The sequence below is a fragment of the Branchiostoma floridae genome, chromosome 2, assembly GCF_000003815.2.
Source record: "Branchiostoma floridae strain S238N-H82 chromosome 2, Bfl_VNyyK, whole genome shotgun sequence".
NCBI classification, from domain to species: domain Eukaryota; kingdom Metazoa; phylum Chordata; class Leptocardii; order Amphioxiformes; family Branchiostomatidae; genus Branchiostoma; species Branchiostoma floridae.
Window position 1 is genome coordinate 24,516,729 of NC_049980.1, and position 27,919 is coordinate 24,544,647.

The 27,919-nt window shown below is 39.7% G+C and overlaps 2 protein-coding genes across 2 annotated transcripts in view; one reads left to right on the forward strand and one right to left on the reverse strand.

The window, feature by feature from the left end:
* The window catches only part of LOC118410059 (protein-L-isoaspartate O-methyltransferase domain-containing protein 1-like), an 11,233-nt gene extending 1,306 nt beyond the window's left edge, over window positions 1-9,927 (forward strand). Inside the window, exons 2-6 of the mRNA XM_035811537.1 lie at window positions 1,706-2,345; window positions 3,546-3,704; window positions 4,143-4,258; window positions 4,557-4,671; window positions 6,890-9,927. Coding sequence (XP_035667430.1) covers window positions 2,039-2,345; window positions 3,546-3,704; window positions 4,143-4,258; window positions 4,557-4,671; window positions 6,890-7,230 — 1,038 coding nt within the window. The 5' untranslated portion in view covers window positions 1,706-2,038 and the 3' untranslated portion in view covers window positions 7,231-9,927. The remainder of the gene's footprint in view (window positions 1-1,705; window positions 2,346-3,545; window positions 3,705-4,142; window positions 4,259-4,556; window positions 4,672-6,889) is intronic.
* Window positions 9,928-10,526: 599 nt separating this feature from the next.
* Window positions 10,527-27,919, reverse strand: part of LOC118410058 (myelin transcription factor 1-like protein) — a 38,636-nt gene continuing 21,243 nt past the window's right edge. The window contains exons 7-25 of the mRNA XM_035811536.1: window positions 26,467-27,266; window positions 25,254-25,613; window positions 24,918-24,999; window positions 24,627-24,667; window positions 24,138-24,171; window positions 23,541-23,603; window positions 22,797-22,910; window positions 21,369-22,091; window positions 20,808-20,837; window positions 19,490-19,612; window positions 18,758-18,820; window positions 18,289-18,369; window positions 16,837-16,914; window positions 16,039-16,101; window positions 15,618-15,733; window positions 15,057-15,177; window positions 14,662-14,753; window positions 14,229-14,332; window positions 10,527-13,723 (exon numbers count right to left, since the gene is read on the reverse strand). Of these exons, the coding sequence (XP_035667429.1) occupies window positions 13,439-13,723; window positions 14,229-14,332; window positions 14,662-14,753; window positions 15,057-15,177; window positions 15,618-15,733; window positions 16,039-16,101; window positions 16,837-16,914; window positions 18,289-18,369; window positions 18,758-18,820; window positions 19,490-19,612; window positions 20,808-20,837; window positions 21,369-22,091; window positions 22,797-22,910; window positions 23,541-23,603; window positions 24,138-24,171; window positions 24,627-24,667; window positions 24,918-24,999; window positions 25,254-25,613; window positions 26,467-27,266 (3,373 nt within the window). The 3' untranslated portion in view covers window positions 10,527-13,438. The remainder of the gene's footprint in view (window positions 13,724-14,228; window positions 14,333-14,661; window positions 14,754-15,056; window positions 15,178-15,617; window positions 15,734-16,038; window positions 16,102-16,836; window positions 16,915-18,288; window positions 18,370-18,757; window positions 18,821-19,489; window positions 19,613-20,807; window positions 20,838-21,368; window positions 22,092-22,796; window positions 22,911-23,540; window positions 23,604-24,137; window positions 24,172-24,626; window positions 24,668-24,917; window positions 25,000-25,253; window positions 25,614-26,466; window positions 27,267-27,919) is intronic.

Below are 27,919 nucleotides of genomic sequence, written 5' to 3' on the forward strand. Positions count from 1 at the left end.
CAACAAGGTGTTAACTTTTTAATTGCAGATCAAAGGTGTCAAAAGATTCAATTGATTAAATCCAATTGACACCAATATACAATATTGGTCAACATGCATTGAGTATAGAATTGGGTAGTTTAAAATCATCAATCATCAAAGTACATGTACAAGTGTTAGCTTTAAAATGGTGTATGCTTTTATGGCTGTCAATCTCTAATCTGTTACATGCTTACCAGGAACATGAAATATGCATCATGTCCTAATTGTAGGGTTATTGATTTTTTTTCAGTGGTGCCTGTTTTGATGTTATTTTATGGTCAGTGAGTTTTGTAAAGTATGTAGGAAAATTAGGGGAAGTGACTTTGACTGATGGATTTATATGGGTTGAAATGCTTCTTGGAATAAGTTATTAAACATAATACAGTCAAACCTGTCTATAGCGGCCACTCAAGGGACTGGTCAAAATTGGCCACTATAGAGAGGTGGCCACTATAGAGAATATGCGAATTAATTGACCACAAACAATAAGTCACACATGGTTTTAGTACCCACTGGTCTTTATTTACATAATACAGTACTGTACATGTACTGCAATGATTTTTACACTATATGTATTAAGAAAACAAAAGCTATAAAAAGTTTTAAATGTTCTACAGTTGATATTGTCTGAAGAGACCGGTATCGTCATATTTCTTTGATCTTTCGTCTTGGATCCTTTGATACTTCGCCGTCCGTGTGTTCCCGCTCGCGTTCACACGTCAGATTCGCCCATTATGCTAATGTGGTACTCACAAGAAAAGTCTCGTCATTTAGACTTATCTCTTAATAAATGTAAGAATAAAATCCAAAATAGTCTAAAGATCATATCATTTTGTCTTTGTAACAATTTATTTAGAAAGTTTTTGTGGTGTAAATTAACCTAAGCGATAGTGTATTAAAAAGTAACTTTACCACAATTTACCGCTCCGTAATATTGGTGTCGTCTGTTGACCTTATATGACCTCGTTTGCCAGCGGGTATGGATAGCGCCAGTTTACGAAGTTTTGTTTTGAAAATGAATTAACGAGGTTTTAAATCCGGCGTAGGGTGACGATACAGCCGCTGTATATGGCCGAACGCGTGCCGAAACATAGATCAGCGGTCCGCGTGGCCGTATCGGCAGTGTTTTTGTATCTGCGGGACCGGAAATCGTGTGGCCGTGGCCGCGTTGGACAGGTGGCCGCTAAGCCTATTTCTTAATCATTACGAATCCAAGGGACCAACAAAAAGTGGCCACTATGGGCAGGTGGCCGGTATGCAAAGGTGGCCGCTAATACAGGTTTGACTGTACATACAATTTATGCCAGATGCAGCAGACATGTTTTTCCAATGTTTTACTGCAGCAGCTGTACTACAAAATAATTTTATCCAAAAGCACCACAAAAACCTCCTTTCCCATCACACCATGAAGTCCCCAAGAAAATAGGTTAACTTTTATTAAGTTAGGCTTGTTATTGTTGTTTCACAAAGTACATGAGAAGCATATTGTAATTGTTTATTTCCCAATATTGTGAATGTTGTGCACCATCAATGGATTGTGGTCTTTTACTGATTACAAACCCTTGGGCTATGTATAGTTTAACCAGGTATGATATGAAGTCTTCAGATAGATGTTATTTTCCTACCTACCTGTACTATATTTTTGTAGTTTCAAATGTTGTTATTCTTTTTTTTGCTCCTTCAGGAAGTCCAGGATACTGCGTGTACAAATCAAACAATCCATCAGCTGACATGGGTGTCTTCACTATACCTGGGCAGTAGGGGCTCATTGCAGGCCGCACCTGTCTCTGACTACTTACAACCTATGTTCTTATTGGCTATAGCCAACCAATATTCGTAAATTATTACCAGTCAAAGTCTTCTTTAGTCTCTCCTGATTTTGACGGTCTGAGTGACTTGTAAATTGATGCACTCATATGCTAGAGATCTTATTCAGAAGTCTTAGCCAATCAGAAACATCCAAACTTGACATCATCTTACCCCATCCTGCACATCCCTCAACCAATCAGTGGCCAGAATGGGAGGGGCAGTGAGTGCAGGGGAAGACAATGAAGAGCTGGTCGACAATCTAAAGGAGGCAGACTACATCAAAACCAAGAAGGTTGAAGAGGTCTTTCGGGCAATCGACCGAGGGGACTACTACTTAGAAGAACACAGAGATAATGCGTACAAGGACTTGGCATGGAAACATGGGAACATACACTTATCTGCACCATGTATATACTCGGAGGTCATGGAATCACTGAAGTTAAAGCCCAACCTCTCCTTTCTGAACCTGGGGTGTGGAACTGGCTACCTCAGTACCATGGTGGGATTGATACTGGGTAGGTACCCTGTTCTCCATGTACCTGAGTAGTGTATAGTGGTGAGCTATTGCAATAGGAAAACACTTTGAAAACAAGAAGAGAAAATGGAAATGAAGTTTGAAGTACATGTATCATACAATTTAGTGTGCAACAGAAAATGGATTTTTAGAAAATGTCAGAATCCTTTCTTTTACAAAATATCTGTACCTGGATTCTCCTTTAAACTGATCCTTTCTTGCCTGTACTTCCCCACAGCTTACTTGGTATCTCTGGTAAAATCATAGTGGCAGTGACAGTTTCTTAAAGAAGAATTATCCTTGAGGTGTAAAAAGTAGTAAGTGATTTTGACATCCCAATTCATATGCAATGTGTAGCAGTTTTCCCCTGATCTTACATATCTGTTTGTATGCCACGTACGCTCCCACCAGGAATCCAGCCAATGACGTCAACATTCACATTTTATTAGCGCTGTGATTCCTTCAGACCACTCAAGTGCTTAGGAAATGATTGTGATGAAGCCTGCAAGTCTATGGTAACACCTGTTTCTGTATGGATCGTGTGTGAGGGAGTGCTGACGGCAGGACCAAATTGCACTGAAATGGTGCTGACCTTCACTGTACCTCTAATCACAATGCGAAGGCAATGCTTTTTTACATCCTCGATTGTGCCAGTGGGATGCCTGATCTGTTACCACCACTCAGTGTTGTCATGGCACAGTGTGTGCGTCATGTACCATACTGCTGGCTTTGTAGGTCAAGATGTAACATTTCTGGGTTCAAGGACAATGTACATTTTTACAATCTTCTAGAATCGCAGAATTTTTGTAATACAAAATATACATGTATGTAATTTTTGTTACATCATCTAAAATTGTAAAGGCTAACTACTGGTTTGCAACTCATCTATGGAGAAAATTCATTCAATTTGTTATTGCAGAAGTCATCAGAGAGGTGGTTAATGTCATATTTGGAATTGAGAAATATTTGATAATAGAAAATTAGTGTTGATTAATGTAATTATTATGCAAGCCAAGTTGCTTGAAAGGAACACTGTTCTCTCTGAGTTTCAATTGACCAGATTTTTTTTTCAAGAAAAAAAATCACAGTTCCAATCCATACATCAAGGAGTAAGAGGTAAGTGAAAAAGTACACTCTGTTATTTATAAATTATATATTTTCAGTGGTTAACACTGCTTTTCATACCATTTATCTGTCTCAGGCCCATTTGGCATCAACCACGGGGTGGAGATCCACCAGGATGTGGTGGAGTATGCCAAGCAGAAGCTGTCCTGGTTCATGAAGAACGCTGAGGTGTTTGATGACTACGAGTTCTGTGAGCCCAGATTTGTTATTGGCAACTGCCTTCTGCTTCCCTCTGGTAAGTACAGTCTTTTTTATTTGCTTTATTTTCTTTTTGATTCCCATATAGCCTGTAAGATTATTAAAAGTCTTCAAGAGCTCCAACATACAATAAGAACATGGTCTGTATATTGCATAACAGAAAAACCTAGATAGAATGTATTCGTAAAACTATTGACAAGCTGACAGACTAGAGGTTGGAGATTAATACTAATAGTAGATGGGTTTTGCGAAGTACTGTCAACATTTTTTGCAAGTTTGTAAGTTTGTACACAATATGTAGCACTTTAAAACTTAAACTTGTGCAATTTAGAGCTTGCTATTATGGGCTTAGTCGCAAGGTCTTTGCCACTGAATTCCTAGTGCTCTTCTTGTATTTGTACTGGTGTTAACGTCACATGATTGAAAAGTTTCCCCCAAGTGTGTATACCGGTGACATGTTTATTTGATTATTCAGGATGTAAGACATACGACCGTGTGTACTGTGGAGCTGCCTGCCCACCAGAACATGAGAACTACATGAAGAACCTGCTGAAGATAGGGGGAATCCTCGTCATGCCATTTGAGGACCAAGTAAGTTCCATTTCTGTAGAACTTTAGTGTTTAGTGTACCTTGAACCTTGAACAGGGACATGTAATGATGTGTAGTGTACTGGTAATCCACTTGAAGTGTCATGTCTGCTCCTTCTTGTCAGCTATAGCACAGTATTGATTTTCTATTCCAGTCTTATTAGGTCAATTGATATTGTGGGAATAATCCCCAATAAATAACCACATGTTGGATTCTGAAGTCAATTCTACTCAATTAACAAGTGTTTTGCCTGTCCAGGATAGAATGATATTAGGCTTATCATTTTCTCCTACCTTGCAGTTACAGCAAATCACACGCACAGGACAGAACAGCTGGGAGACCAAGAACATCCTGCCAGTATCTTTTGCACCGTTGGTTCTGCCACAGAAATCAGATGCACCCCAAGTGGAGCTACGTATGTTCAGTATTCTCCTTTTTTGGGGGCGACACAAAAATGCGAGACTAAGTTCACTGAGTAAATTTCCCCTTTTACTATTTAGTGAGATGAAATGCAAGACTTGTGTTTTATTAGGTCAACAAGAACATGAGACATCAGACAATAATGCCTTTTAAGTATCAGAGTTGAACTTACTATCAATTTTCTTCGAACAATGACTGTTTATTAAAGGTAGAGAACGTACCTCCAAATTTTCGATGTCTGTCAGTACATCTTGGACGCGGAGAATGGTCTAGTCTCAATCTCGTGAGAGAATACGAGACTAGACCAGGTTTGATTAGATCATCTGCCCCCTCCCCCCGCCTCCTTGCGGAGAAGAGGTAGGTAGGACTTGGGAAGCTCCCAACCCTCGTTGCGGTTAAGTTTTGCTCCCTCCAGCTGGATGTGGATAGCCTCCTTGATCTTTCTGTGGGCCTTGCGTGCCTCAAGGTCAATGATTTCAATATTGTCCGAGATTGGCTTGGTAGTAACTAAGTGACGTGACTGCAGGTGGTGTTGGCTTAACGCGGATTTACTATCCAGACGGTCTAAGGACTTTTGGTGTTCCATGGTCCGTTTCCCCTAAGGCCTGTCCGTTTCACCTACATACACCTCACCACACTCCTCACACGCAACTTTGTAGATAACTCCACATTTTTCACAAGGCAGTAAGGGGTCTTTTGGTCTCACTAAGGCATTCCGCAGAGTGTAGGGGGCAGATGATCTAATCAAACCTGGTCTAGTCTCGTATTCTCTCACGAGATTGAGACTAGACCATTCTCCGTGTCCAAGATGTACTGACAGACATCGAAAATTTGGAGGTACGTTCTCTACCTTTAATAAACAGTCATTGTTCGAAGAAAATTGATAGTAACTTAAACATACGTGACTGATGAACCTCTTCAACGATATCAGAGTTGAACATATTCAGAGAAAGTCACGTAATTGTATTTACCTCCATGAAATGTCATGGAGGTTATATTTTACCCCGCGTTTGTGTGTCTGTCTGTGTGTTTGTGTGTGTGTGTGTGTGTAAACAAAATAACTCAAGAACGGCTGGATGGATTGGTTTCATACTTGGTGTGTTGGTAGTGTGTGATGAAAGCTGGAAATGATTAGATTTTGGGCCCCCTAGCGGCTCTCCTTGGTACTGCAGCGCAACTTCCGGTTTTGCTATCTCGGTGTTCTAAACAAGCTATGGCCACGATGTTTGAGTATTAGATAGCTCTTGTGCTCAGGAAGAAATGACATAAGTTTGGGCCCCCTAGCGTCTAATTTTGGGACAGCAGGGGCATTTTTGTCAAAAACTTCTGAAGACGATAACTCAAGAAGGGAACAACGAATTTTCATGATTTTTGGTATGTAGGTACCTTAGACAATGTTGTACAAGATAAGATACTAATTATGCAAAATTGGAGTACATTTGCATAATTAATGAGAATATTATATCATAGCAGTTTTTTCAATGTATCTCTTGTTCCAGACATGCTATGGTCTTGACATTTAGGTGGTAGATAGCTTTTAGTGCCATGACCAAGTGGAGCAAGTTTCAGCCCTCTAATGTTGGAACTGCAGGGGCATTTTTGTCAAGACACTCCAAAGCGGATAACTGCAGAAAGGATTGACAGATTGGCATCATATTAGGCATGCGGGTACCTTAGACAAAGATGTTCGTAATGATATACATGTTATGCAAATGAGGACTTAATTTGCATAATTAATGAGGACATTGTATTATTCCATTGTTTTCAATAACTGGACTTCAATAAGTGTAACACATGTTAATTATGATAGGTGGAGTATAAGCAGATACCAAATGTGGTAATGAGGAGCTTATTTGCATAATTTATGTAAAAATTGCAAAACCGCTTTATGATTAATAATGGGAATTTTATAATTGTGACATGTGTACGTTAGTCAATGATGAACAACACCATGCATAAATTATGTCTATGTTTATGTTAATCAATTTCATTAGATTTAGGAAAGCTCTAAATTTTCATGGAGGTATGAGGTCGCCGAACTCTAGTTTATATTTGATATTACCAATTGTGTTTAACATTTTTTGTAATTAGTACTGTTGACAAGTCTGATAGACATAAATCCTTAATGGACGTTGCTTGTTCTATCTGGAACATCATACGTGTCAGACATTATTTGTTCGCAATGTCCTGATCTACTCTAACATGTCCTACAGCTGACTGCTCCTGCCGCACACTCCAAGACTTGTGTCGCATCTCCATTCGGCGAATCCTCCGCGCTAACGTCAAGGCGGAAAAGCTGAAGGAGGGCATGTCCTCGACCCGCCCCAAGCGAAAACGTAAGCGTCGGAACAGGTACCACCGCCGTAACCACGTGAGGGACCACGAGTCGGACGGTCCTCCCAACCATGTCAGAAAGGAAGACAGTGAAGAGAGTGAGAAGGAGATGGAGGAGGAGGCGGAGAAACCCAGGAGGAATCCGCTTCGGGAGAGGATCGAACTCTTACCCCTTCCTCCTGCGCTAAAACAGTACCTAATGTACTATAGAACCAAGTAAACGTAAGCACTGACCTTAGACTTAAGTATATTTATATATCTGATGTTAGACAAGAAACAGCTATCATAGTGTATTTACGCATCATTTTTTCTGTTCCATTACTTATCCTGAGTAAAAAGCTCTTTATTCTGTCCTTTAGCATATAAGACTTTAGCTTTGATACTATCCAATCAGTAGACTGCATCCTTGCAGAAATTAGTTATCACAGATCATGTTAATCCAATGATATTTTTAGCAACTCTGTTCAATATCTTGTTTTCCCAAATCATCTTAGCTGTAAATACTAAGCTTAGCTTATAATTAGTTGCAAAATATTAAGAGTAGGCATGGAAACTGTTGTCCAGGGGAAGGAACACTTGCTTTAAACCCTTCCGAAGTTTTGGCTGAAAGTATCACACCATAAGAGAGCACTATAGGTATCTTGTAATGTTAAAAAAACACAACTAGAAAACCTCAGGGGTGGAAAATAGCAGCAAAAAGGTGATATCAGAAGAACACAAAGCACAACTGTTACAAAGAATGCTTGAAAGTTCCTGACTATATTTGTGACTGTCCATATAAAATACTAGGCTGTGAGTGAACAGTCTTACTCGAGACGGTTGCTCCATTGCTTACATTGTTTACCAGTACTGGTAGTACCTGGTGAAGCTTGTAAATTGTACAAACATGTATTGAATGCTTATGTCACCAAAATTCAACATTGATTACTTTCCGTCATTACAACATTACTCAATGAACACGGCTGTTTGTACAAAATAAACACCCTTCTGATGCAATTGAATATTTAATGTACGAAATCATACATCCATACATACTTCCTCTCATAATCAAGTTTATTTCTGCCGGTGATGTCATAGTAAACACGCCACATGTTCAACCTTTTTTCGCCAGCAGTGATATTAAGTTCTGAAGTGGCTGCCGGTGATAGCATCACGGTTGGAACAAGAAGTATGATTTGCGAGGTTAGATGGTCAATAACATGGGTGTATATTTTGTACAAAGATCTGCGTCTATGGAAAAATACTTATGATGGTTGCCTTTCACCAGGAACTGTTGTATTTTAGTGTCTGACTGACTCATTGGTGACATACATGTAAACACTTGAAGCCTGTGCACCAATACCTGAGTGATGTTCTCATTACCAAGTCCTGCGTATCTCATGAGAGGTGCCTTAACACCAACTGTATGTAGATCACATTCACATCTGAAGTATGATTTACAACATCAACACTACTGGTTTCTGTCAAGAGCAGAGCTTGCATGTACTTCAATATTACTGTGGTGTACATGTTACGCACATGTAGTTTATCACATTCAAGAGGATATATTGTTAACAGTGCTTACACGCACTATCAATGAACAGTCAAGTACTAGTAACACTCTGGTGTATTAAATTTTAGTCACTAATTTAGGACAGTCTGGCAATGATTACTTGTAATTTTTGCAAATTGTGCAAATCATTGTCTCTTTCAATTTATCCTCAAGGTCACAATCATGCATGCTGCTAGCTAATGCTGTGTTATATCTTCTTAAAATATCATATTTAGAGCTTTCCAAGGCTGTTAACATTCCACACTATTACTACCCTTGTTTTGTGATGCAATAATTATCCAAGTGTTGAGCCCTGATGTTTGATGTATGTTTGTTATGAAAATATTGCAGTGATGTTTCTGTGTTCTCAATGAACACTTGAACTTGTTGCCTTTTGAATAGTCATGTTTGGTTGAAACTTGAAAAGCTTCATTTAGCTTAAAAATTGATAGGTTACAAAGGACACATTTTCTTTTGAAATACATTTGTATCTGTAACGTGAAAGAGTTAGTAGTATTTTTTCGAGTTTTGTTTGCTGTTGTTTTTGAGTTTTTGTTAGGTAAACATAAAATTGTCCATGTGTTATAGTATCTTCTCGCTCAACTTTGACTGCACCAAATCAAACCACTGGTATGACTATGGTGGTTCAAACACAAGTGATCTATAAAGGCTACCCCACCAGACCTTTCTGTTTGGGGTAGGCTCATGCACATACCAAGATTCAGCTGAAATGGTAGTTTTGTAGAAAGTGCAAAAGTGTAGGTGGAATATTGTATTGAGTTTGAGTCATGGCTTCATGTGTAAACTGCAGTGATGGGAGCAAAATTCTAAGGCTGAACTCCAATCATTATGATGATGTCGAATGTTTGATGGTAAAATGACAACTGGGATTGATATGTTGTCTCTGCGTGGCTCTGAGTTCATCCCATTGCACAACAGTATGTGCATGTGCTCAGAGTCTGAACTATTGCATTTAGGTGTCTAGATATATGCCAAATGTTGGGGAGAAGTCTACAGGAGTTATATTACTGTAGGTGTTTGTTGCGATGTATGCTACCACCAAGGAACTTGTATCTGATACAGAGACTGTAAGACTTTGCAAGTTAAGTATAACTAGTTCTTGTAGAAATGTCGTGATCAAAGCATGACAGAAACATTGTACTATGATGGTGTGCTGCCAATGTTTGTGGTAATTCAGAGAAGTCCTAGATATACAAGGAGTTCATTGGATAGAGAGATTGCTGTACATGTACATACATAGCCAAACATGTATTAAAGAATGCTGGTCATTGTTTTCAGCATGTATTTATAGCAGTTCTGTACCTGTAAAACTTTGCAAAACAAAGCAAGTAGTGGAGCAAAATAATATAAACCAAGATTGTTGTATACCTCTGGTCTTGTTGCTATCACTGTACCTAATGTCAGGATGAGTGAGCCCAGGAAGGCCCAGCAATCAGAGTTAGGGGTGGGTACCGGTACAAAACTGGTTTTTCTTATTGGACCAGTCCGGAAAAAAATTTGGTGGATCAAATGTTGGACCTATTAGAAAATAAACAGATTATATGATCAGGAATTCACAAGTTTTGGGGCTTACCTGTCAACGAAAATAACAATAGCAAAGCATAGTAGAGGTTATATTCCTTTCTACAAAGTTTTTAAGTCAATCAAACAGAGGCAGTTAGTCTTTTAAGATTTTAGAATGCCAGTGGGAGTCAAATAGTCCACAAAACATACTTCTTTGTGGCGAAATGAACCATTGTTTTGAGTATTCTTCATTCTCATGTTCTCTCATACTGAATCGGGTCCAGACCTGGACCTGATCCTCTGCACCTGAACCGGACCTGAATTTTCTGTACCGGTACCCACCCCTAGTCAGAATGCTTACAAGTTTCAGTTAACTGATACATATGCCCCACCACATTAATCCAATCTCTGCCCCTCCCCCATCAACACGGAGCTTGGGACGAAAAATGAGTACACAACCATTTCATCCTTTGTGTATCAGACATTTAATTCTTCCACTTAAAATGGCCCAAATTTCTTTGGCTAAGTCACAAGTACAACACATGCAGATGGTAGGACAATCTTTCCATGTCCTGGTATACAAAACAGTTGAAGTTGCACATGCACAAGGACAAGCACAAATATGCACTGATCATTGCAATAAAAATTTGAAATATTTCACAAATTTAGTGACTATCATCATTTTCAGCATTACATTGACTATCTTCTACAGCTATACTCTAGCTCTGATTTTGTCAGCTTGTGTCATACAAAATAAGCGCAGATACAAATACAACTGAGTCTTCGGTGAAAAATGACAATAAATAATATAAATATAGTGACAAAATGTTAATAGCATTATAAATTCTACATCACGAAACTTCCAAAATATACTACATTCAAAAATTCTATACTTACAAATATACTACTCAATAGAATGGTCACTTGAATGTGAAATGATTCTTGAAATTTCCATAACATTCTAAAGAATGTGTAATTAAATCCATGAGTTTATTCTAAAGGAGTCTGCAGCAGAATAAATAGCACAAAAATAAAGACCCCCTGAACACTTCAATAAATTATTATATATATCCTCTGGTCAAAGTATTGTACTTCTTATACTTGAGGAATATCCAAGGAATAGTCAAGTTGTTTGAATAATATATCCACAGAAATATTCACTTTGAATCCTTGCATTCTTTACCCTCTCTAGGGTCAAGAACACTCAAGTTTGGCAAGTGTCTTTTTGTGCACCTCAGCGTTTCAATTATGGCTTGCCTGAGACACCAACTACTACTTCCACTAACACTCGATGCTTGTGCTAAGCTTGCCACAATGCAAAATGTCCACAAAAATGATCAACTGCACAATGTGATGCTTAATCTAGATTGCCACCAATCAGAAGCCGCTCACTGTATTACCATAACGTACCTAACGTGGTTGATTTAAAACTCAACCATCTTTAGAAAACATTTAAATGCCTGGAGGAATGCCCATTTCGCCAGAAAGAGTGAGCTACAGTCTGTTGTCCATATTACCTATTAGTTCTCTCAGTTTATACAGCAGTAGCTAAAACCATACCAATTACTTGTACCTAAATATCTTCATGACTTGTTTGGTGAGTAAAAATCCCTCCCAGGACACAACTAGGAAAGTCCTTGACTGAAGCAGTCTGTCTACGTAGAAATTGAAGTTGGTCTAACCACAACACACAACTGTATAGCTAGTAAAATGTGTCCTAGTTCATCTTCCTTTTGGTTCAGAGAAATGGAAAATGTCTTATATCAGGTAACATGAAGACTTGCCACATACATGATGTGTACTGGAAGGTATGTTTGAAAAATCATTTTCCATCTCCGTGTATATACCACAAAAACCAGACCAGTGTGCTGTCTGCTCCAACCTTGACTCCCCTCTTTGGACCTAGTTCAGCTTTCACATTACAAAATGAGATATATCATGTGATTGCACCTAGTATGTGATTGTGTTATCTACAATGAGTATAGTTTGGAATGTATGAGAGTAAACAGATGGGGTTTTCTGCTGTGTATCACAATATCTGTTCCTTCATTGCACTATCCACATCATAACTGACATGTAGGAATATCTATACAACTGATTGGTTGACTTTTTGAATACTGTTATAGTCTGTACAGAATGTAGCTTATCAGAAATGTCACTATTACACATGCTATTGTGGTTACCTCTAGTTTGGTTTTCTGACACGGGCACTGAATGGGGCATCTGGGAATAATACTAATAAATAGATAAAGAAGTTTCAGCAAAAGATAGTTATAAACTTTAAGTTGTCTGTTCAGAATTCTGCCAACCATACCAAAATGTTCGGCATTAGACAAGTTATGTTACTACATGTGTAAAACTTCACTAACACCCCTATCATGTTATTTAAGCACTGCAGAGTTTCAATATGAGCTATCATGGAGGACAGAAAGTAGGGGGTCACAGTTTACAGCTGAATCAGGAGGCAGCCATGTACAGGTGTGGTGACATCTATGTGACTACTATTCCACAACTGTATCTAACCAACAGTTGAGTCAAGGAAGGTCTAGCATGTATATATTACACTGCTATCAAGCCATTAGGCTGTGCCTGGTACCCATATATCTCTCATATGTTTAGCAAAGCAATGATTGCATGCTTATGTACTGCAAGTGTTGTGTGCTATCATTAAACATCATTGTCATTCAAAGTATGTTCCTATGTTCCTAGAATCATTAAAACATTTGTTAACTAAATCTGCATATCGTATTAAATAGTATTCATACCACATAATCCAAATGCACAACGGATATGTCACAATGCATCATAGAAGTCTAATACATCACAATTATACCACTTTTGTACTAATGTCGTATTTACAATGTTGAAATTCATTCATACATGTACAAATGTAGCATGTGAATGATGTGATACATAACATTATGCATTTTTTGTTTGGAACAAAACTTCATCTATCAAGTACTGCAAGTTTTACATAATTCTGTCTCTGTTGCACTTGTTTGATGTTATACTGTATAATAAACTTTTCCTAAATATCTTTGAGGAGATTTCTAAAAGGATTTCTAACATTATAAAAAGACTCCATGTCTTCCACATTAAAACAACATGTTGAAACAATTAATTTTAACTGCTGTATCAAGAAAAAGTCAAAATCATTTATAATCCAACCTGATTTCATCATTTCCCAATCACAACCTAGGATTTAAAATACAATGGTTGCCATAACATGATCATCATAAGAAATCAGCCAATCGGGCCGGCTTTTCCAATTCACAGTACATCACTAGCCCATCGGCCGAAACAACCCAATCACAGCCTTGTATCTAAAATGCTACTTTTGTTGCCGACAAGGGGAGAATGTCTTATCAAGAAATCAAACCTTCACATCAAAGTCCTCTAATGCAGCCTTAACAGCCTGGAAGAGTGCCTTGTTTTCAGAAGTGTAGTTCTCCAGGCAGAGGTTCCGTAGGGATGAGATGTAGGAGTCAAAGTTCTCCTCAGTAGGGCCTTCGTTTGTCCCTGGAAGCTTGATCTCCTGTAAGTGTTGGATGAGGTTGGACCGTAGAAACTCCAGATGTTCCTTCAGGCTGATGTTCTTATCCTCTATCGCCTTGTTTTCCTTCTCCCCCTGCTGTACCTTGTTCTCCATTGACGTGATCTGTTGTCATGGGAAAGGTATTGTAAATATTTTTGAAATTTTGGGGGTTGTTTCATGTCCACGGTTTTCACGGTAATCTATCCATTGGCAATTTAACATTGCAAAATATGTTTCTACTTTCAACCACAACCTTAAAACACAGTGAAAACGTCCTTTCCCTCCACCAGGAAATAAAGTCCCATCCAAAATAAATGAATTTACAGTATATCACACTTGACAATGCAACAAAACACAAGAAACTCAAAATTACTCAATTTTCAATAAGTGAGTCAGATACTTCATCAGAAGAATGCCACAAAAAGACAGCAAACAAAATAATTCCTTAATATATGTCACACATGAGGCTTCTCAAAATAACAAACTGGCCATCAGAGAAAGGCTACACTGATTTTTGCATGTCTACGAGGTGGACAGAGAAACAGGATCCATTCTACAAATCTGTCAACAACAATAACCATAAAAGTGACAGTACATATATATGGAAGAATTGCAGACAAGCTGTTACCTGTGTTCTCAACTTGATCATCTGCGCCTCCATGTGGGAGTTGGAGGACTGCAGCTCTGTGATCTCCTGCTCCAGCTTCTTGATGTCCTCATCGTTCTCTATACCTGACAATGATGTTCCAGATTAGAGGTCTACTCAAACACTCTCAGCATCCTTGCTTTAAAGTTTCTCAACCATTTCAGTACTCCTATTAATAATAATTATAATAATTTCAACAGTTCTTGGTGGGTGTCAATGTGCAGATGTTTGCACATTGGTGCAACAAATCCATACTGTTTTGGGCACACATTTAGAAAGATTCCTATTACTCCTATTAAATGCAGTGATACCCATCCAGTAGTCGTTAGTTAAGTAAGAGAGCACTGTGAACCACCTTATTTGTTTGTCTTTTGATACAATGTTCCAGCAACTGAATATCCAGGACCCTACTTACCATTGCTGGCCTTGTACTTAATGGTGTTCATCTCTTCTGAGGTTAGGCGGGCCTTCTTCATTGCAGCAGTGGCGCGGGGACAGCCAGACAAACTAGGAGGTAGCGAAACATGTAATTTAGAGATGAGAATGTATGCAAGGTACAATGTCTTATTTTTTCCTTCTTTAAGGAAACACTTTACAAACTAATTTCTCCAAAAGAAGATGACAACTTCTGTAGAATTAATCTCTTTTTACATAAAATCTTATAAAGTTCATTACATTCACCTTGAGCCAGTGATATTCCTAGTCTACATGATGTAGCAAAAGGATAAAGTTAAGTTAAGTAAGCATGCATACGATACATTCTATACTGGTTGGGCCTTATGTCGTTTATATGCTGATAGACTACCCTACCTTCTGTGTGTGAGGAAGCTGCCGTTGGCATGGCCTGAACCATCACACCCCGGGGTGGGGCACACCAGCCCGTCCATTCTCGGCCTGCTCCACTGGCTGGATAAAGGGAGGTCGTAGGAGCCTGCAGATGTCAGGTACAACACTGAGTCAGACACCAACATATTACAGGACAAAATTCACTCTCAAACGTCAAGAGCTTCACAGTTAAAAAACAGTTTCACTATTTGCAAGAACGTCAAGCAAATAAAATGCTGGCAGCAAGGTTGAAAATAATGTACGAGAAGAGCCATGACTAATCCCTCCCCTAACTTTGTGAGGCATTTGTTTTACTTTAACTTTCAAAAGCCACGGAATGGAGTGATAAACGCGAACTTAGGCCCTGTGCTTAAGACCAGAATTGAGGAGCAACAGTCGTATGTCACAGAGGATAAACGTAGATAAGAAAACCAAGCATTGAATGCATCTCAGCATACTTTTGTGCAGGAGGATGGATAGCCATCAGATAGGAGTAGCTATTTTACAGCAAAGCCTGACAAACAGTCCGCTAACGTGTCCACTTACTGGAAGATTGGACAGGTGATCTCCAATACCCGGGGACATCCTTGCACTCACCATTTTCATCACGGAACATGCTGATATTGAAGCCCTTCTTGGCCGCTAAAGGGCATCCAGAAGCACTGGAAAAGGTAAAAATTGTGTAAGTCAGGGTCTTACAGAGCCATCTTACATGCAGAAGTCAAGAACGTGCATCATAAAACCTTCAGAAACAAATCTGTTATGACCACACAGTTAAAACAAGTTTGCAGCTGATGTTAGGATTCACTTGTAAGGAATCTGAAACCATATTGAACTTAAAGGAACTTGCTGAACTGGAATTTCAAGTTTGAACATTATAACAAAAGTAAGACATGCAAATAGTGCCTAACAAGGTAACACATTGTCAAGTATTTCAGGGCATGACTACAACTGTACATGTACGTACCTCCTGTGCGTGACGTACTTCCCAGAGACATGTCCTGACCCATCACACCCCGGTACTGGGCACCTGCAATCAGAACATGCAGACAAGATGTCAAAATGCTGTCTGATTCATCTGTCAATCAAACTCTGGGGAGCTTGCAGATCGAAAACATCTCTGCAATTTAGCTGGCAAACTAAAGTAGACATCTGTGGGTTTCAACAATGTTGTTGCAAAGCTTGAGATGTAGCACTGGTTCATGCTCTGCAAATAAAAGTGCTTTATAACATGGGCTTTATACTAAAGCTGGAGCATTTCGTGTTTCATTATTTCATGATTTGTAGTTCAACAGTCCTGCAGCAATTATATAATATTGAAGTACAATTATATCATTATTGTTAGAAATTAAAAAGCGCACTGCCTTGGCTAGCAGACTGTTTACAAGTTTGTACAAAACCAACAAAGCATTGTGCTTAATTGATGTGTAACATCTTGTCCTATAGGGCTTCGTGTTAGTCAGCCATGCAATTATTGTCTTTTAAAATTAATGATGTTTACCATAGTCAATAAAATTATGGAGATTTGGTGCAGCTATTGTGGGTGCGACTTGCAGATTTGAGTGTGGGTAATTTGTCATCTACTGAAGTCATTGCAGTGATATATGTCTTCATGTCATTTGTTAGCTTTTCATTTTAAGTGTTGAACAAAGCGAAATCACAAAATATCAGATACAATTTTACAGGAAACAGTTCTTATAAGGTCACGACTCAAATCGAGAATTAAGAAAAGTAAGCAGGGAAAAACAAAAGAAAATGTCCTTGCCCTTCCACTTGGAAGCTGGAAATGGCTGTGACAGACTGCTTCGTGTGGTCATTCGGGCTAGTCATGTGGCAGCCAAGTCTACAACCAAGAAGGAAGTCTTTGTGGATCTTAGGACTTCAACAGCAAGGTTGTTGTTTTCACATCCTATCTTGTTAACTCCTAGCTATACTGTACAAGATCCATCACCAGCTGCCTTAGTTAGTACCTAACATGTTCCAGAAGGTAGGCACCAGGTTTTAGAAGAGTGAGATGTTTTGTTATTTCTGATGACCAATGGGTTTAAAACATACAGAAACTAACAAGGAAGAGAGAAAGGATAAGTAGAAGAGTAGAAAATTTATATGTTACACCCTTGGTTGAAAACAGATATTCCACCACATAAATGTAGGAAAACTGTCATTGTAGATCTCAGTTTATGATTCATAAACTGCACGGGCAAGAAGCTTTAAGCACCCATTTTGGTTACTGGAAGACATTTCCTGACACCATAGAATTCTATTTGTACTTTGTATATGCTTTGTAGCATTAATGCAAGATAACAAAAGATGAATCAAAGAAACATAATAAAAAGGAGCCAACAATCACATCAGTAATCAATATCACTACATTTTCCTTGAATGTGCTTCATACGATATGATCATGGTCTCTACAGTGACGTATCTGTAAGAAGTGGTTAAAACACGAAAAGAGCTTGTCAATGGTTATAAGTGATCTATAAAAAGAGCTGGGGTAAGATGCTGTAGACTGAGCAAAAAAGGCATGGCGAGATCAGGGTAAGGAGTCTCACCCATAGTACACTGATTTCATCCTTGACAGCAGGGGGTAGAAAAGACAGGGAGTGGGTCACAAAGACAGGCAACACAGTCCTGTTAAAAAGGTTACTTTTCTTGCTGAGCTTACTGATGGATAAGTCACCATGGCCACTGAGTATGGATGTTCTCAACATGCAAAGACAGTGTTTCCCCTAGTGATAACTCACTGTTATATGCTTTAAGTCATGTATGTATATCACTTCAGGATAAGGACCCAAAAATCACCGGCCCATTTCTGAAGGGGTAATCAGGCTCAGAAAAAGTTGGAGGGGAAACACTGACAATAATCATGTATGCCAGCTTTAAAAGAGTGTGGTAAGCAGAAGGCACCTTGCCAGATGAAGTTTTGATGGAAGGAAAAGTAATGTGCAGACAATACAGACAGCAGTATTGGTATTGTTAAGCGTCACATCAACAGACATGAAGAAAATAAAATCAACAGGTGATGGACCACCAAAGAAATCTAGTTCCACAATAAATAAAAATACAACCTGAAACAATGATCTCTACTTCGGACATATTCACTGACACACATCACGGCTAACATGACTAAATACACAATACGTTCTCTAGTCTCTACTGAACTCACATGATGATGTTTGCATGAAACAAAACTATACGGAGGAGAATTTTCACCAACCTTATTGGCTCAGCTCCGTTCTCGTTCTCCTTTTCCTTCAGCAAGTTTTTCATCTTCTTCGCACGAGGACAGCCAGACAAGCTGGAGGCAGGGGAGCAAAATGGAGCATGAGAACTGGACATAACCACAAGAATTTTCACTTGATGTGATAACCACAATGAATGGACAAATTTAGGTTGTATAGCTGGGGGTTCATTTGATTCAAAGAAAAACCCTCATGTCCACTACCTGTTTTAGCAATCACAACCTTCTTTTGCTATGAAATAAGGCTAAAATACCAGTCTGAGAGCAATCCGTTATTTTGATCATGTCAACTCATGCTGGAAGTTTGTATTTTCAGATTAAACAAAGCCATTTCATTTAAAAAATACAGTACATGTATTGACAAAGTACTTCTCAATCTAGATAATAAATTTTAAAAACTTTACAAACAGAAACTGCAGCACAGAGTCACAGTTTTGAGCGGTACCTTCTGTGGGAAGAGTAGTTCCCAGTAGCATGTCCTGAGCCATCACAGCCGGGCGTCGGACACCTAAGTATGGATGAGGGACAACAATGTTTACTTCCTATCATCTATATGCGAAGTACCTTCTCTTCTCCAACAAATAATAAGTTAATCATGTTTAATACTTTGACAACCATCAATTATTATATGCACAATTACATTAGTCAATCTGAAATAAAATAAGTATTACTAGTAACACATAAGTAACACTATTTTTCCCAGTTTTAGATACATATTTTAATCTATTATTTTCCTTTAATGCCCAATGTACCACACAGCTCTGTAGATGGGTCAGCTACCCGTTCCATCCTTGATTTTGTGAAATTGTTGGTTGTTGGTTACGTCTATGAGAAAAAGATAAGCTTCCTTCAATGCACCCAATGATGTGAGCAAATGAAAGACAAATAGCTTGATAAATCTGTCTTTCAATGCACCGCTGTTAGCAAATCTAAAAAAAATGTTAAGGTTTTAAAAGCTTGCACTGGGGATTGAAAACTGGTTATCCATTCCTTAAAGAGCAAACTAGCTGTGTTGCTTAGCAAAAGCCAAAAAAAGTGCCTAAGAATCTCAAAAATCCCACTCACTTCTTCTCCTGCTGGTGACTCCTGTCGGGCCACCAGCAGCTTCTCGGCCTTCCGGTCGATTGGAAGGAAAAGAGGCAAAGAGAGCAAAATCATTAAAACCTTGACAACTCACTTCATTTCCTGCTGGTTGGCCACGATCTGGCTCTTGTCAGCACGAGGACAGCCCGACAGGCTTCTATGTGAGGCATAATTACCCGACACGTGACCTGACCCATCGCAGCCCGGGGTGGGACACCTGTTCGTAAGAACGATGTAACAGGTTTACTCATCGATCGGCGGCTGGCTGGCAGAAAATACCACCATCTTACCTCTGTCTGAACTCTTATTGGTAACGTATAGCACCATCAACTGTCACTGTGAATCACTGAGAGATCACAACTTCTTCTGAAACTACATTCCTTTTTACTTTACTTTCATTTTTACTTTGTACAAAAATAAATCAAACAACTGTCTCACAGAGTCAGACATTTCAGACGTTCTTTACCGTCTTTCGTCTAACCTTCATCAATGTACCCTTCTTTCTGTTGTCAAGTAGATTTATGTAGCACAAGTATGATACTTTTCTTTAAAAGTCTACTAGTAGTAATAATTCAACCTCCAGAAATAGATCCACTTCAACATAAAATATAACCCTACACATGATTGGCTTGTTAGTAAAGTGGCAGGCCATTAGGGAAAGAACCCTTCACACCAATTTACAGGACATCAGTTAGTGAGTGTTAGAGTACTTAGACAGGAGGGCAAACCCAGAGCAGGGTGATGAGGGTTATATCAAGGGATAGAACAGGTGCTTGAACAGACAGGTTTGAAGGGCCTGATTTCTATTCAGGTCAGAATGCAGTACTCCAATACAAACTTCACTGTTTAACGGCGAATATGATGTGGATTTTGGCACTGTCTAATGATGGAAATTGACATGTATGTAGAGTTTCAAACAGTAATGTGAATCGAAATGTTTCCATCATCTATATTTCCAGTTTCTAATGATCGATTTTTGGTTCCGTAAAAGAACTATGTGAAAGTTACACAAGACATCATGTACGATGTGTATATGATGTCTTGTAACTTTCACAGATCTCTTCCTCTCCTCAGCTCTGATATTGGTAAATATGTAAACATCTCAGGGGCGGACCTCTTCCTTACTGTGTTAAAAACTGTTATGTACACATTCTATCAACTTAATGTCTTATTGGACATCTTATTTCCTGTCATTGTGCTCTAAGATGGGCAACCTAGATCCCTAGAGAGGCTATCAGTCTTACTAAATATGCACTCCAATTCTACGTCTTCAAAGTGGCAAAAACTAAATGTGCACACATGACATGACATGACACAAAGTGCACATCTGACATGGCAGAAACGCAGTACTCTAATTACAGCCAGCCTCATGTCTTTGTGCAGTTATGGGTGAGCAAATCAACCAAACTTACGTCTTCTCAGGCTTCTTAATGGGGCTGAGGCTGCGTTAAGAGACATGCAGTGGAAGAGTTTGTTAGCTGACATGCAAAGTAAGAAGGCAGGAGCTTAGTGTGTAGAAGTCAGACCTGCAAGCAATGTTACTGGTTAAGAGTAGGTTATAAATGTATGTATCACATCTCCGAAGCAGCAGTTATCACAATCATTGATTATATGAAGATTGCCAAAGAAGCAGCATTCAAATATGATCATTCAATAGTAAATCTGGATATATAGAAAATCTAAAAAAGCTGTTGATTTAAGACATAATTATTGCTCATTTCTACTAAAAAAGACTCATTTTGTCTGGAAACATGTAAGTTTATAATAATTATTTTTGTATACAAAAGAATACTTACCATACCTACAAACTGTTGCAAATGTTCACCAAGGACAATCTCTGTATCAAATTTTCTACCAACTTTAAAACTTCTTTGGTTCTATAATTTACTTCTGAGAAAAACTGATCAATAACGCTGTCTCTGTTGCACTTTGCAAACAGACCTGACACTAGAAACAGAGAGTGGCATACGTACACATATCCCTGGTTGAAGTCCGTCCTGCCAGATGTTATGGAGGTCGTGTAGGTCGGCGAGCTCAAGCCGTACGTTAGGGATTCGGTGCTGTAATTGTCCTGAGAGTACGATGACATGTTAAGGTTCTTGGTGCTGACCACCACACTCGGCCTCTGGTACATAAACCTGTCGTCCTGGGTGGACTGGGGAGGGGGGGTGACCGCCGTGGCAGTCTGGCTCTGATTCTGACTCTGATTGGACTTCATGCTCAGGTCAAGAGTTCCATTCTGGTCGACGATCAAGTTCTGTTCGCTGGTCGGCGTCGTTGGACTCATCGGCATTGTCTGTTGTTGAGGCGGAGGCTGGGGCTTTGTGGAGAGGTTGATGGCGGTCGCCGCCATGCGCGCCGCGTTTGGGTCGATACGGTACTCCACCTTCTGCGTCGGTGTAGAGACGGAAACAGAGACGGGGGAGACAGACATCGGTGTCGGTGGCTTTGCAAAAATGGGCTGAGGTGGCGGCTGTGGCTGTGCCTGTGGCGGCTTCTTCTCGTGAGCTGGAAGCTTGGGCGCAATGGCACGCTTCCCTAGGTACGCCGCTGGGTCGTATGGAGTGTACTCCATGGGCGTGAGCTTGGCGTACTTTTCAAGCTCCTTGGCAAGGTTGGTCCTAGGGATAGCAGGGGAAACGACGGGTGGGTAGCCATATTGAGCCACGTCCAGTTTCTTCACAAAGCACATTGGTCTGGGCAAGAAGAGGACAGAAGAAGAGAACAAGGTGTGACGGGATGGACCATACCATGGAGTATCACAAAATTGGTACCAAAACACCATCCAAATACAAACATTCTAATGCTTCAGCAGTGTCATTAAGATGCTTTACAGCTTTTATAAACAGTTCATGGCTTGCCAATGCTGAAATAGTCATGTAAACTGACTGACTTGTTTCTGTCTATAATGGTCCATCCCTGTCATGTGACTGAAGATGCCAACAAAAACAAGATGCTAAAAAAAAACAGCTTTTCTAGAACAACTAAACTTTAGACTGAAGCGAAGAAAAAAAGGCTAGAACCAATCAAAATTGAGTGTAATATGAAGTGCACTTCAATAGTATAAGATTAACAGGCTGACAGAGTAGATCTTGTAGATGTTTTGGAGTGAAATAAGTTGACGATTCAAAAAACAAATTTCTGGACTAACATTACAGGGCAAGTAATGACATCATATGATATGTATTTCAATATACTTTACACTACAACACAAAGTAATACCTGGCCCATGACATTTAGCTGTTAGTCCATCTATTTTATCTATTCAATGCTGCACATGACAGAATTCATAACAGAACATAATGTCCTTAAATTAATGCATTCTGGTATTGAAAAGTGTATTTGCCTATTCTAACTGCCTTTACGTTAAGAGCTGTATCATTTAGATTTGGGGTACCAACCTCAGGACCCTATCAGAAGGTACACCTGGCGGTGTCTTGTTCTCCACATGTGGCTGTAATTTAGTCTGCTGCTTGTTGAGCTTCTGTGCTGCAGCAATGGGGCAACCAGATAAACTAGAAAGGAACAAAAAAATGTGTCAGCAATGATCAAAACCACAACTACACTGTGAAAGGAAAGGAAAAGAAATTCTTACCAAGAAATTCAATGCTTTCACCTATTCAGACATCTTTTTCAATGTTACTACATAAACAAACACTGAACACCAAGAGCATGTCACAACATCTTTAAAGAAGGTGAGGCCACACCCTTTTGTCCGGACCAAAGACAACAACATGGCTTCAACTAACCAGCTTCGAATACACATTGATCTTTAAAGCAGCAGAAATACAGATCTACCAAAACGTGGGACTGAAAAGACAAAACATGACTGTGTACTACCTTTGCTTCTCTGGAAAATACATGTTCAGACAGGGAAGGATAAAATGTGCTAACACTCCAAGAAGAAATTCTCCACAGTTCATATACACACGTAACAAGAAATTTCAAAAGCCCTTACAGGAAATATGCAGACAATCAACTGCACGAGCATGGATATTCAAAATTATGGGTACACATGCGTACAAGAAACCAGCATGTTTTAATTATGCATAAGCTTACCAGTCAACTCATGCGCTATTTTTGGTTGACCCATCTGATGATAACTAACTATACAAAGCAGGAAGCTATAGAACTTTGACCCTCACCTTCTGTGAGAATTCCGGTTGCTGTTGACATGTCCTCTTCCTGTACAGCCTGGTGTGGGGCATCTGTGAAGGAAAAAACTGCCATCAAACTCTGACAAAACTGCGCAACTCCTTACTTCATAACCAATAAAGATGACATAATCCTCTTTTGAATACGCGTCTACAAAGTTTTTCTTTTGTTCTAGAAAAATTCTTGTATCAAATTTAGTACACCTGATGGAGTGCCACAGTGGTCAAGGAACATGGTTATAATAAAATTTTGTGTGCACCAGTCAGTAAGTTGCCCAACATAATCTAAAAAGACTTCTTTCAGTTCAATTTAATGATTCTGGACCTACACAAATTAACAAATGTAAACGTATGTATTTCTGCATGAGTGTGTCAAATTCTCAAAGTTCAAATTCTGAGATATAACAGGTTTAAGTATATATGAAGAGAAGAAGTGTTAGGAGAAGTATACAAGAGCAGAAATGGTTGGCTCATACTCACTTCAGCACATTCTCATGTGCAGCCAACACTGGAAGAGTGGAACAGACAAGGCAACTGGAGTAAGTGGGAGGTTAGAGAGAGCAGAGAAAAGTTGGGGTGGACACTTACGTTTCTTTGTTTGTACTGCACAATGATTCGGCCACTGTGGAAACATGTAAGATGATGGACTTCACAATCTTGTTAGGAACACTATTATGGTGACAGGCAAAGTATCTGGGTGCCATGTCATACATATTACTGGAACATAGTGTCATTTACAAGGAAACCAGCCACACTTTTCTATCCTTCTTATACAATTGAACAGCTTCTATCAACACGCAAGCACACAACTCACGTTTCTATAGAAATAGTGACTCCATAGCAAAGCTAACTGAAAACAGCCACCAGTGGGTACGGTACATATTATGGTAAAATTTTATTTCAAGTTTAAATGCTCTCTGCTATGACAAAAATCAATGTCTTCAAGAAAACTATTCTTCAATCGGAGGAAATTGTTTTCCCTTTCACTGCCCAATACTTTAACAGGTTGATTTAACTGAAATCTTTGATTTCTTTTTAAAAGCAATCAGTGACAAGAAAAGCCAAGATGAAACTTACACTCAGGTGGTATCTTGTCTTTGTGAGGACATCCTGACAGACTGATGAATAGAAAAACAGGTATGACATATAAGTAACAACACAGTAGAACAATTGGAAATGTAACAAATGTATGAATGTGAAGAAATACAAAAAGAAATGCTTGCTGTCATAATTTCACAAAAATATTCATTCAATTTACCGCTATAAATCACACTTAGGCAATTGAGCAGTTAATCACTAGAATTATCATACATTTCACAATAACAGATTATCAGAAAATACACACAGAAAAAACAATATCATACACACCTTCTATGGTGAGAGTACAGCCCTGTCACATGACCCGTACCATTGCAGCCTGGCGTCGGACACTTGCTGTCACCTTCTCTCTCTACAATACAGGAATTTTGGATCATGAAGCAATTACATACTTTTAAGCCCATTGTGTGTAATATCCACTTTGAGTCCACAATGTGTAATAAGTTTATTTTTCTAAACACTTATCACCACTCCTGCAATTTTTCCTAAGTTCAACTAGGAAATCTCTTCACAGATGCCTTTGGGGCAGGCCAAGTCTGCTGTCACCTTATCTACAAAATGTGCCATCAAGCCTTTCATTTGTCGCTCCCTTAACCCTAAACTCACCTTTCCGTACAGTCCCTTGTGGAGTCTTTGGAACCTTTGGCACCACAAAGTCCTGCCTCGACTGTGGAACATTCTCCTTCGCAGACGGTGACACACCGACAGGGTTGATGGTTGTCAGACCCTCCGCTATCCGCTCAAGTTCCACTTTAGGTTTGATAACGGCGATGTTTTCTCTCGCCAGAGGGAGAGGCTGTTCCAATGTCGTCCTGGGAATCTCAGCACCTGTGATGTTTTCTACGGAGTAGGGTTTCCCAGCATAGTGGTCGTCCTTGATATCGGAGTGTTTGCAGGGTTCGGGGCTGGGAGGGGGGGAGTTGGCGGGAGACGAGGATGTAGAGGATGACGACGAGCTGCTACTGTCTGCAACGAACCAGGAGGCTCAAATTAGGACAATTTTACAAGGTGAAAAATCATTGCCGTGAGCAGCAAGAGTGGTATTTCGACGTGAGCAGCAAGAATGATATTCTTTTATTGTTCTCTTACTTTTACTTTGTAGCTCTACATACGTGTTTCTAAATTCTAAACAATAAGGCTGGCACCAAGAGATAGGAGCAAAATGCATCAAGAACTTCATCAAACCAATAAATTTTGGTACGTACGGCAGGTTAGATATACAAATGGTTAGTTTGGACATTTACAGCAAAAGGCAGTGGTGTTATTTCTCAGTTCTCTATGTTTCATACATCTTTGATATTCGATTGTGATGCAACCACTGGAATCTGAATGCTTAACCTTACACAAAAGGCATCAATAGCACAGTCCTGATAATACATACTAAAATGTACATGCTCTGAGGCTACTGCACAACTGTTAGTAAAATAAAAATTTAAACATATGGATGGCAAACTGAAATCTAAGCACATACTCACACCAGCGCATACAACAGAACAAACAAAGTTGTGGTTAGAAGTCGAAGAAGCATATAAGTAAGCCAACGTCTGACCTCCTGATAACGACGTTTTCTAGCTCATCAAGGATATTTTTCCCGCATGCCACGGATTCAGGACTCCCCTTGACATTATGCCGGGAAAGAAAGGACGTCCTGAACCAACAGCTTGGAAAATTTGCACAAACTCCTTTCCAATAAATAATTTGGGGACAGACTTTTTTCCAGAAGGATCTTTTTCTTCGACTGTAAGTAAAGAATCCCTTGAAAAAAATCAGCATATGGAAAACAGAAATTTTTGGAGTCCTGGATGCGTCACGCACCCACCTGAACTAGATGAACTGTCGTCATCTGGCTCGCGTTGCTTTTTACCTCTCTGGCCGTCGATGTCGAGCACCCAGCTCCCGCCGGACCCGTTCAGAGAGGAGTTCCCACTCCCACAGTCCAAGGTAACCAGCTCTGTGCTGAGCTGTCGCGCCAGACTGTCACACTGGCTACGCAGAGTCTCCAGTCCACTGATCGCTTCTCTCTCATCCTCGTCATACTTGTTCTCATCAATCTCGTCCCTAATGTCCACAGAGTTCTGGCTACTGCGTTCCTCAGAGTAGTCCTGGCTGAACCCTACACTGGAATGTTCGCTCTGTGGGGAGCTTGCTACGGAGGAATGCTGTTGCTGATCACTGGAATTATCTGGAGACTGACTTTGACCCTCCGCCGACTGCTGTAGATGCTGCTGTTGTTGTTGTTGTTGTTGTTGTTGTTCTATCTGCTCTGAAGCTGCCTTTTTGAGACTTATCAACGATCTCGCTACAAGTTCCTCGTAGCTCTTAAAGTTCTCGTCAGGGCTTTCTAAGGGAGGGGGTGGCGCAGTATCATTCCTGATATGCTCCTCTTCCAGCGCAGCTTCCGAGCCTTCTGCACTCTCGGGTTCCATGACATTGGACTGGTCATCCCCATCATTGGGATCGTTCTGATTGGTCAGTTCTACGTCTGATGAGGGATACTCCTCAGCCTCCATCAGATCCTCGCTCGTGGAGGAGGACTGTTTGTCGGTTGACTTCTTGCTCTTGTCCGAACCTTGCCTGGCAAGTTTTCTTCTTTTGGCGGCAAGAGGACATCCATAGGTGCTACATAGAAACAAAGCATCATGCCTTTCAATTTCCAGCAGCTCTACTATGCAAAATGTCTGGCTTAGAAACAATAAGAAACTGTGTAACATACAGTCACAAGATTTAAATCAGGAGGAAAGTAGAGTTTGACATGAGAGAATCAACAGAACTCTGCCTGCATGTTACAGAAAGGGGGCCAATGATGGGGTTTACAACAGCTCTGGATTCAGAACCAAAATCTCCTTCTACACACGAGAGTAAACAGTGAGGAACTTCAGTTTCATTGGCAGTCACTTCAAACAGACAATGCCCTTATTGTTTATCAAACTTTTTGTACTAACTTTAAGTTCATCTTTAAGATTTGAAAGTTACAGTTAAGGAAAATGTTTGTGATGGGCAAATTTACAAATTTATATCAGGTATGAACTCTTTCACATAATGAACAACTTGGGATAATCATATGCTTCACATTAACATTCAAGACTTCAGTGAAGAAACTACTAGTATAATTTTTCTTCATACATAACCAGTTGGCAGTTGCAAGACAGGAGACAGACTAGCTCTAGAACACTGACTAAGCGACATGCAGAAAGCTCAGACGTATAGAAGACAAGACAGCAGTCTACGACACAGTCCCTCCATGCTCCACCCACCTTCTGTGCTTAGCATAC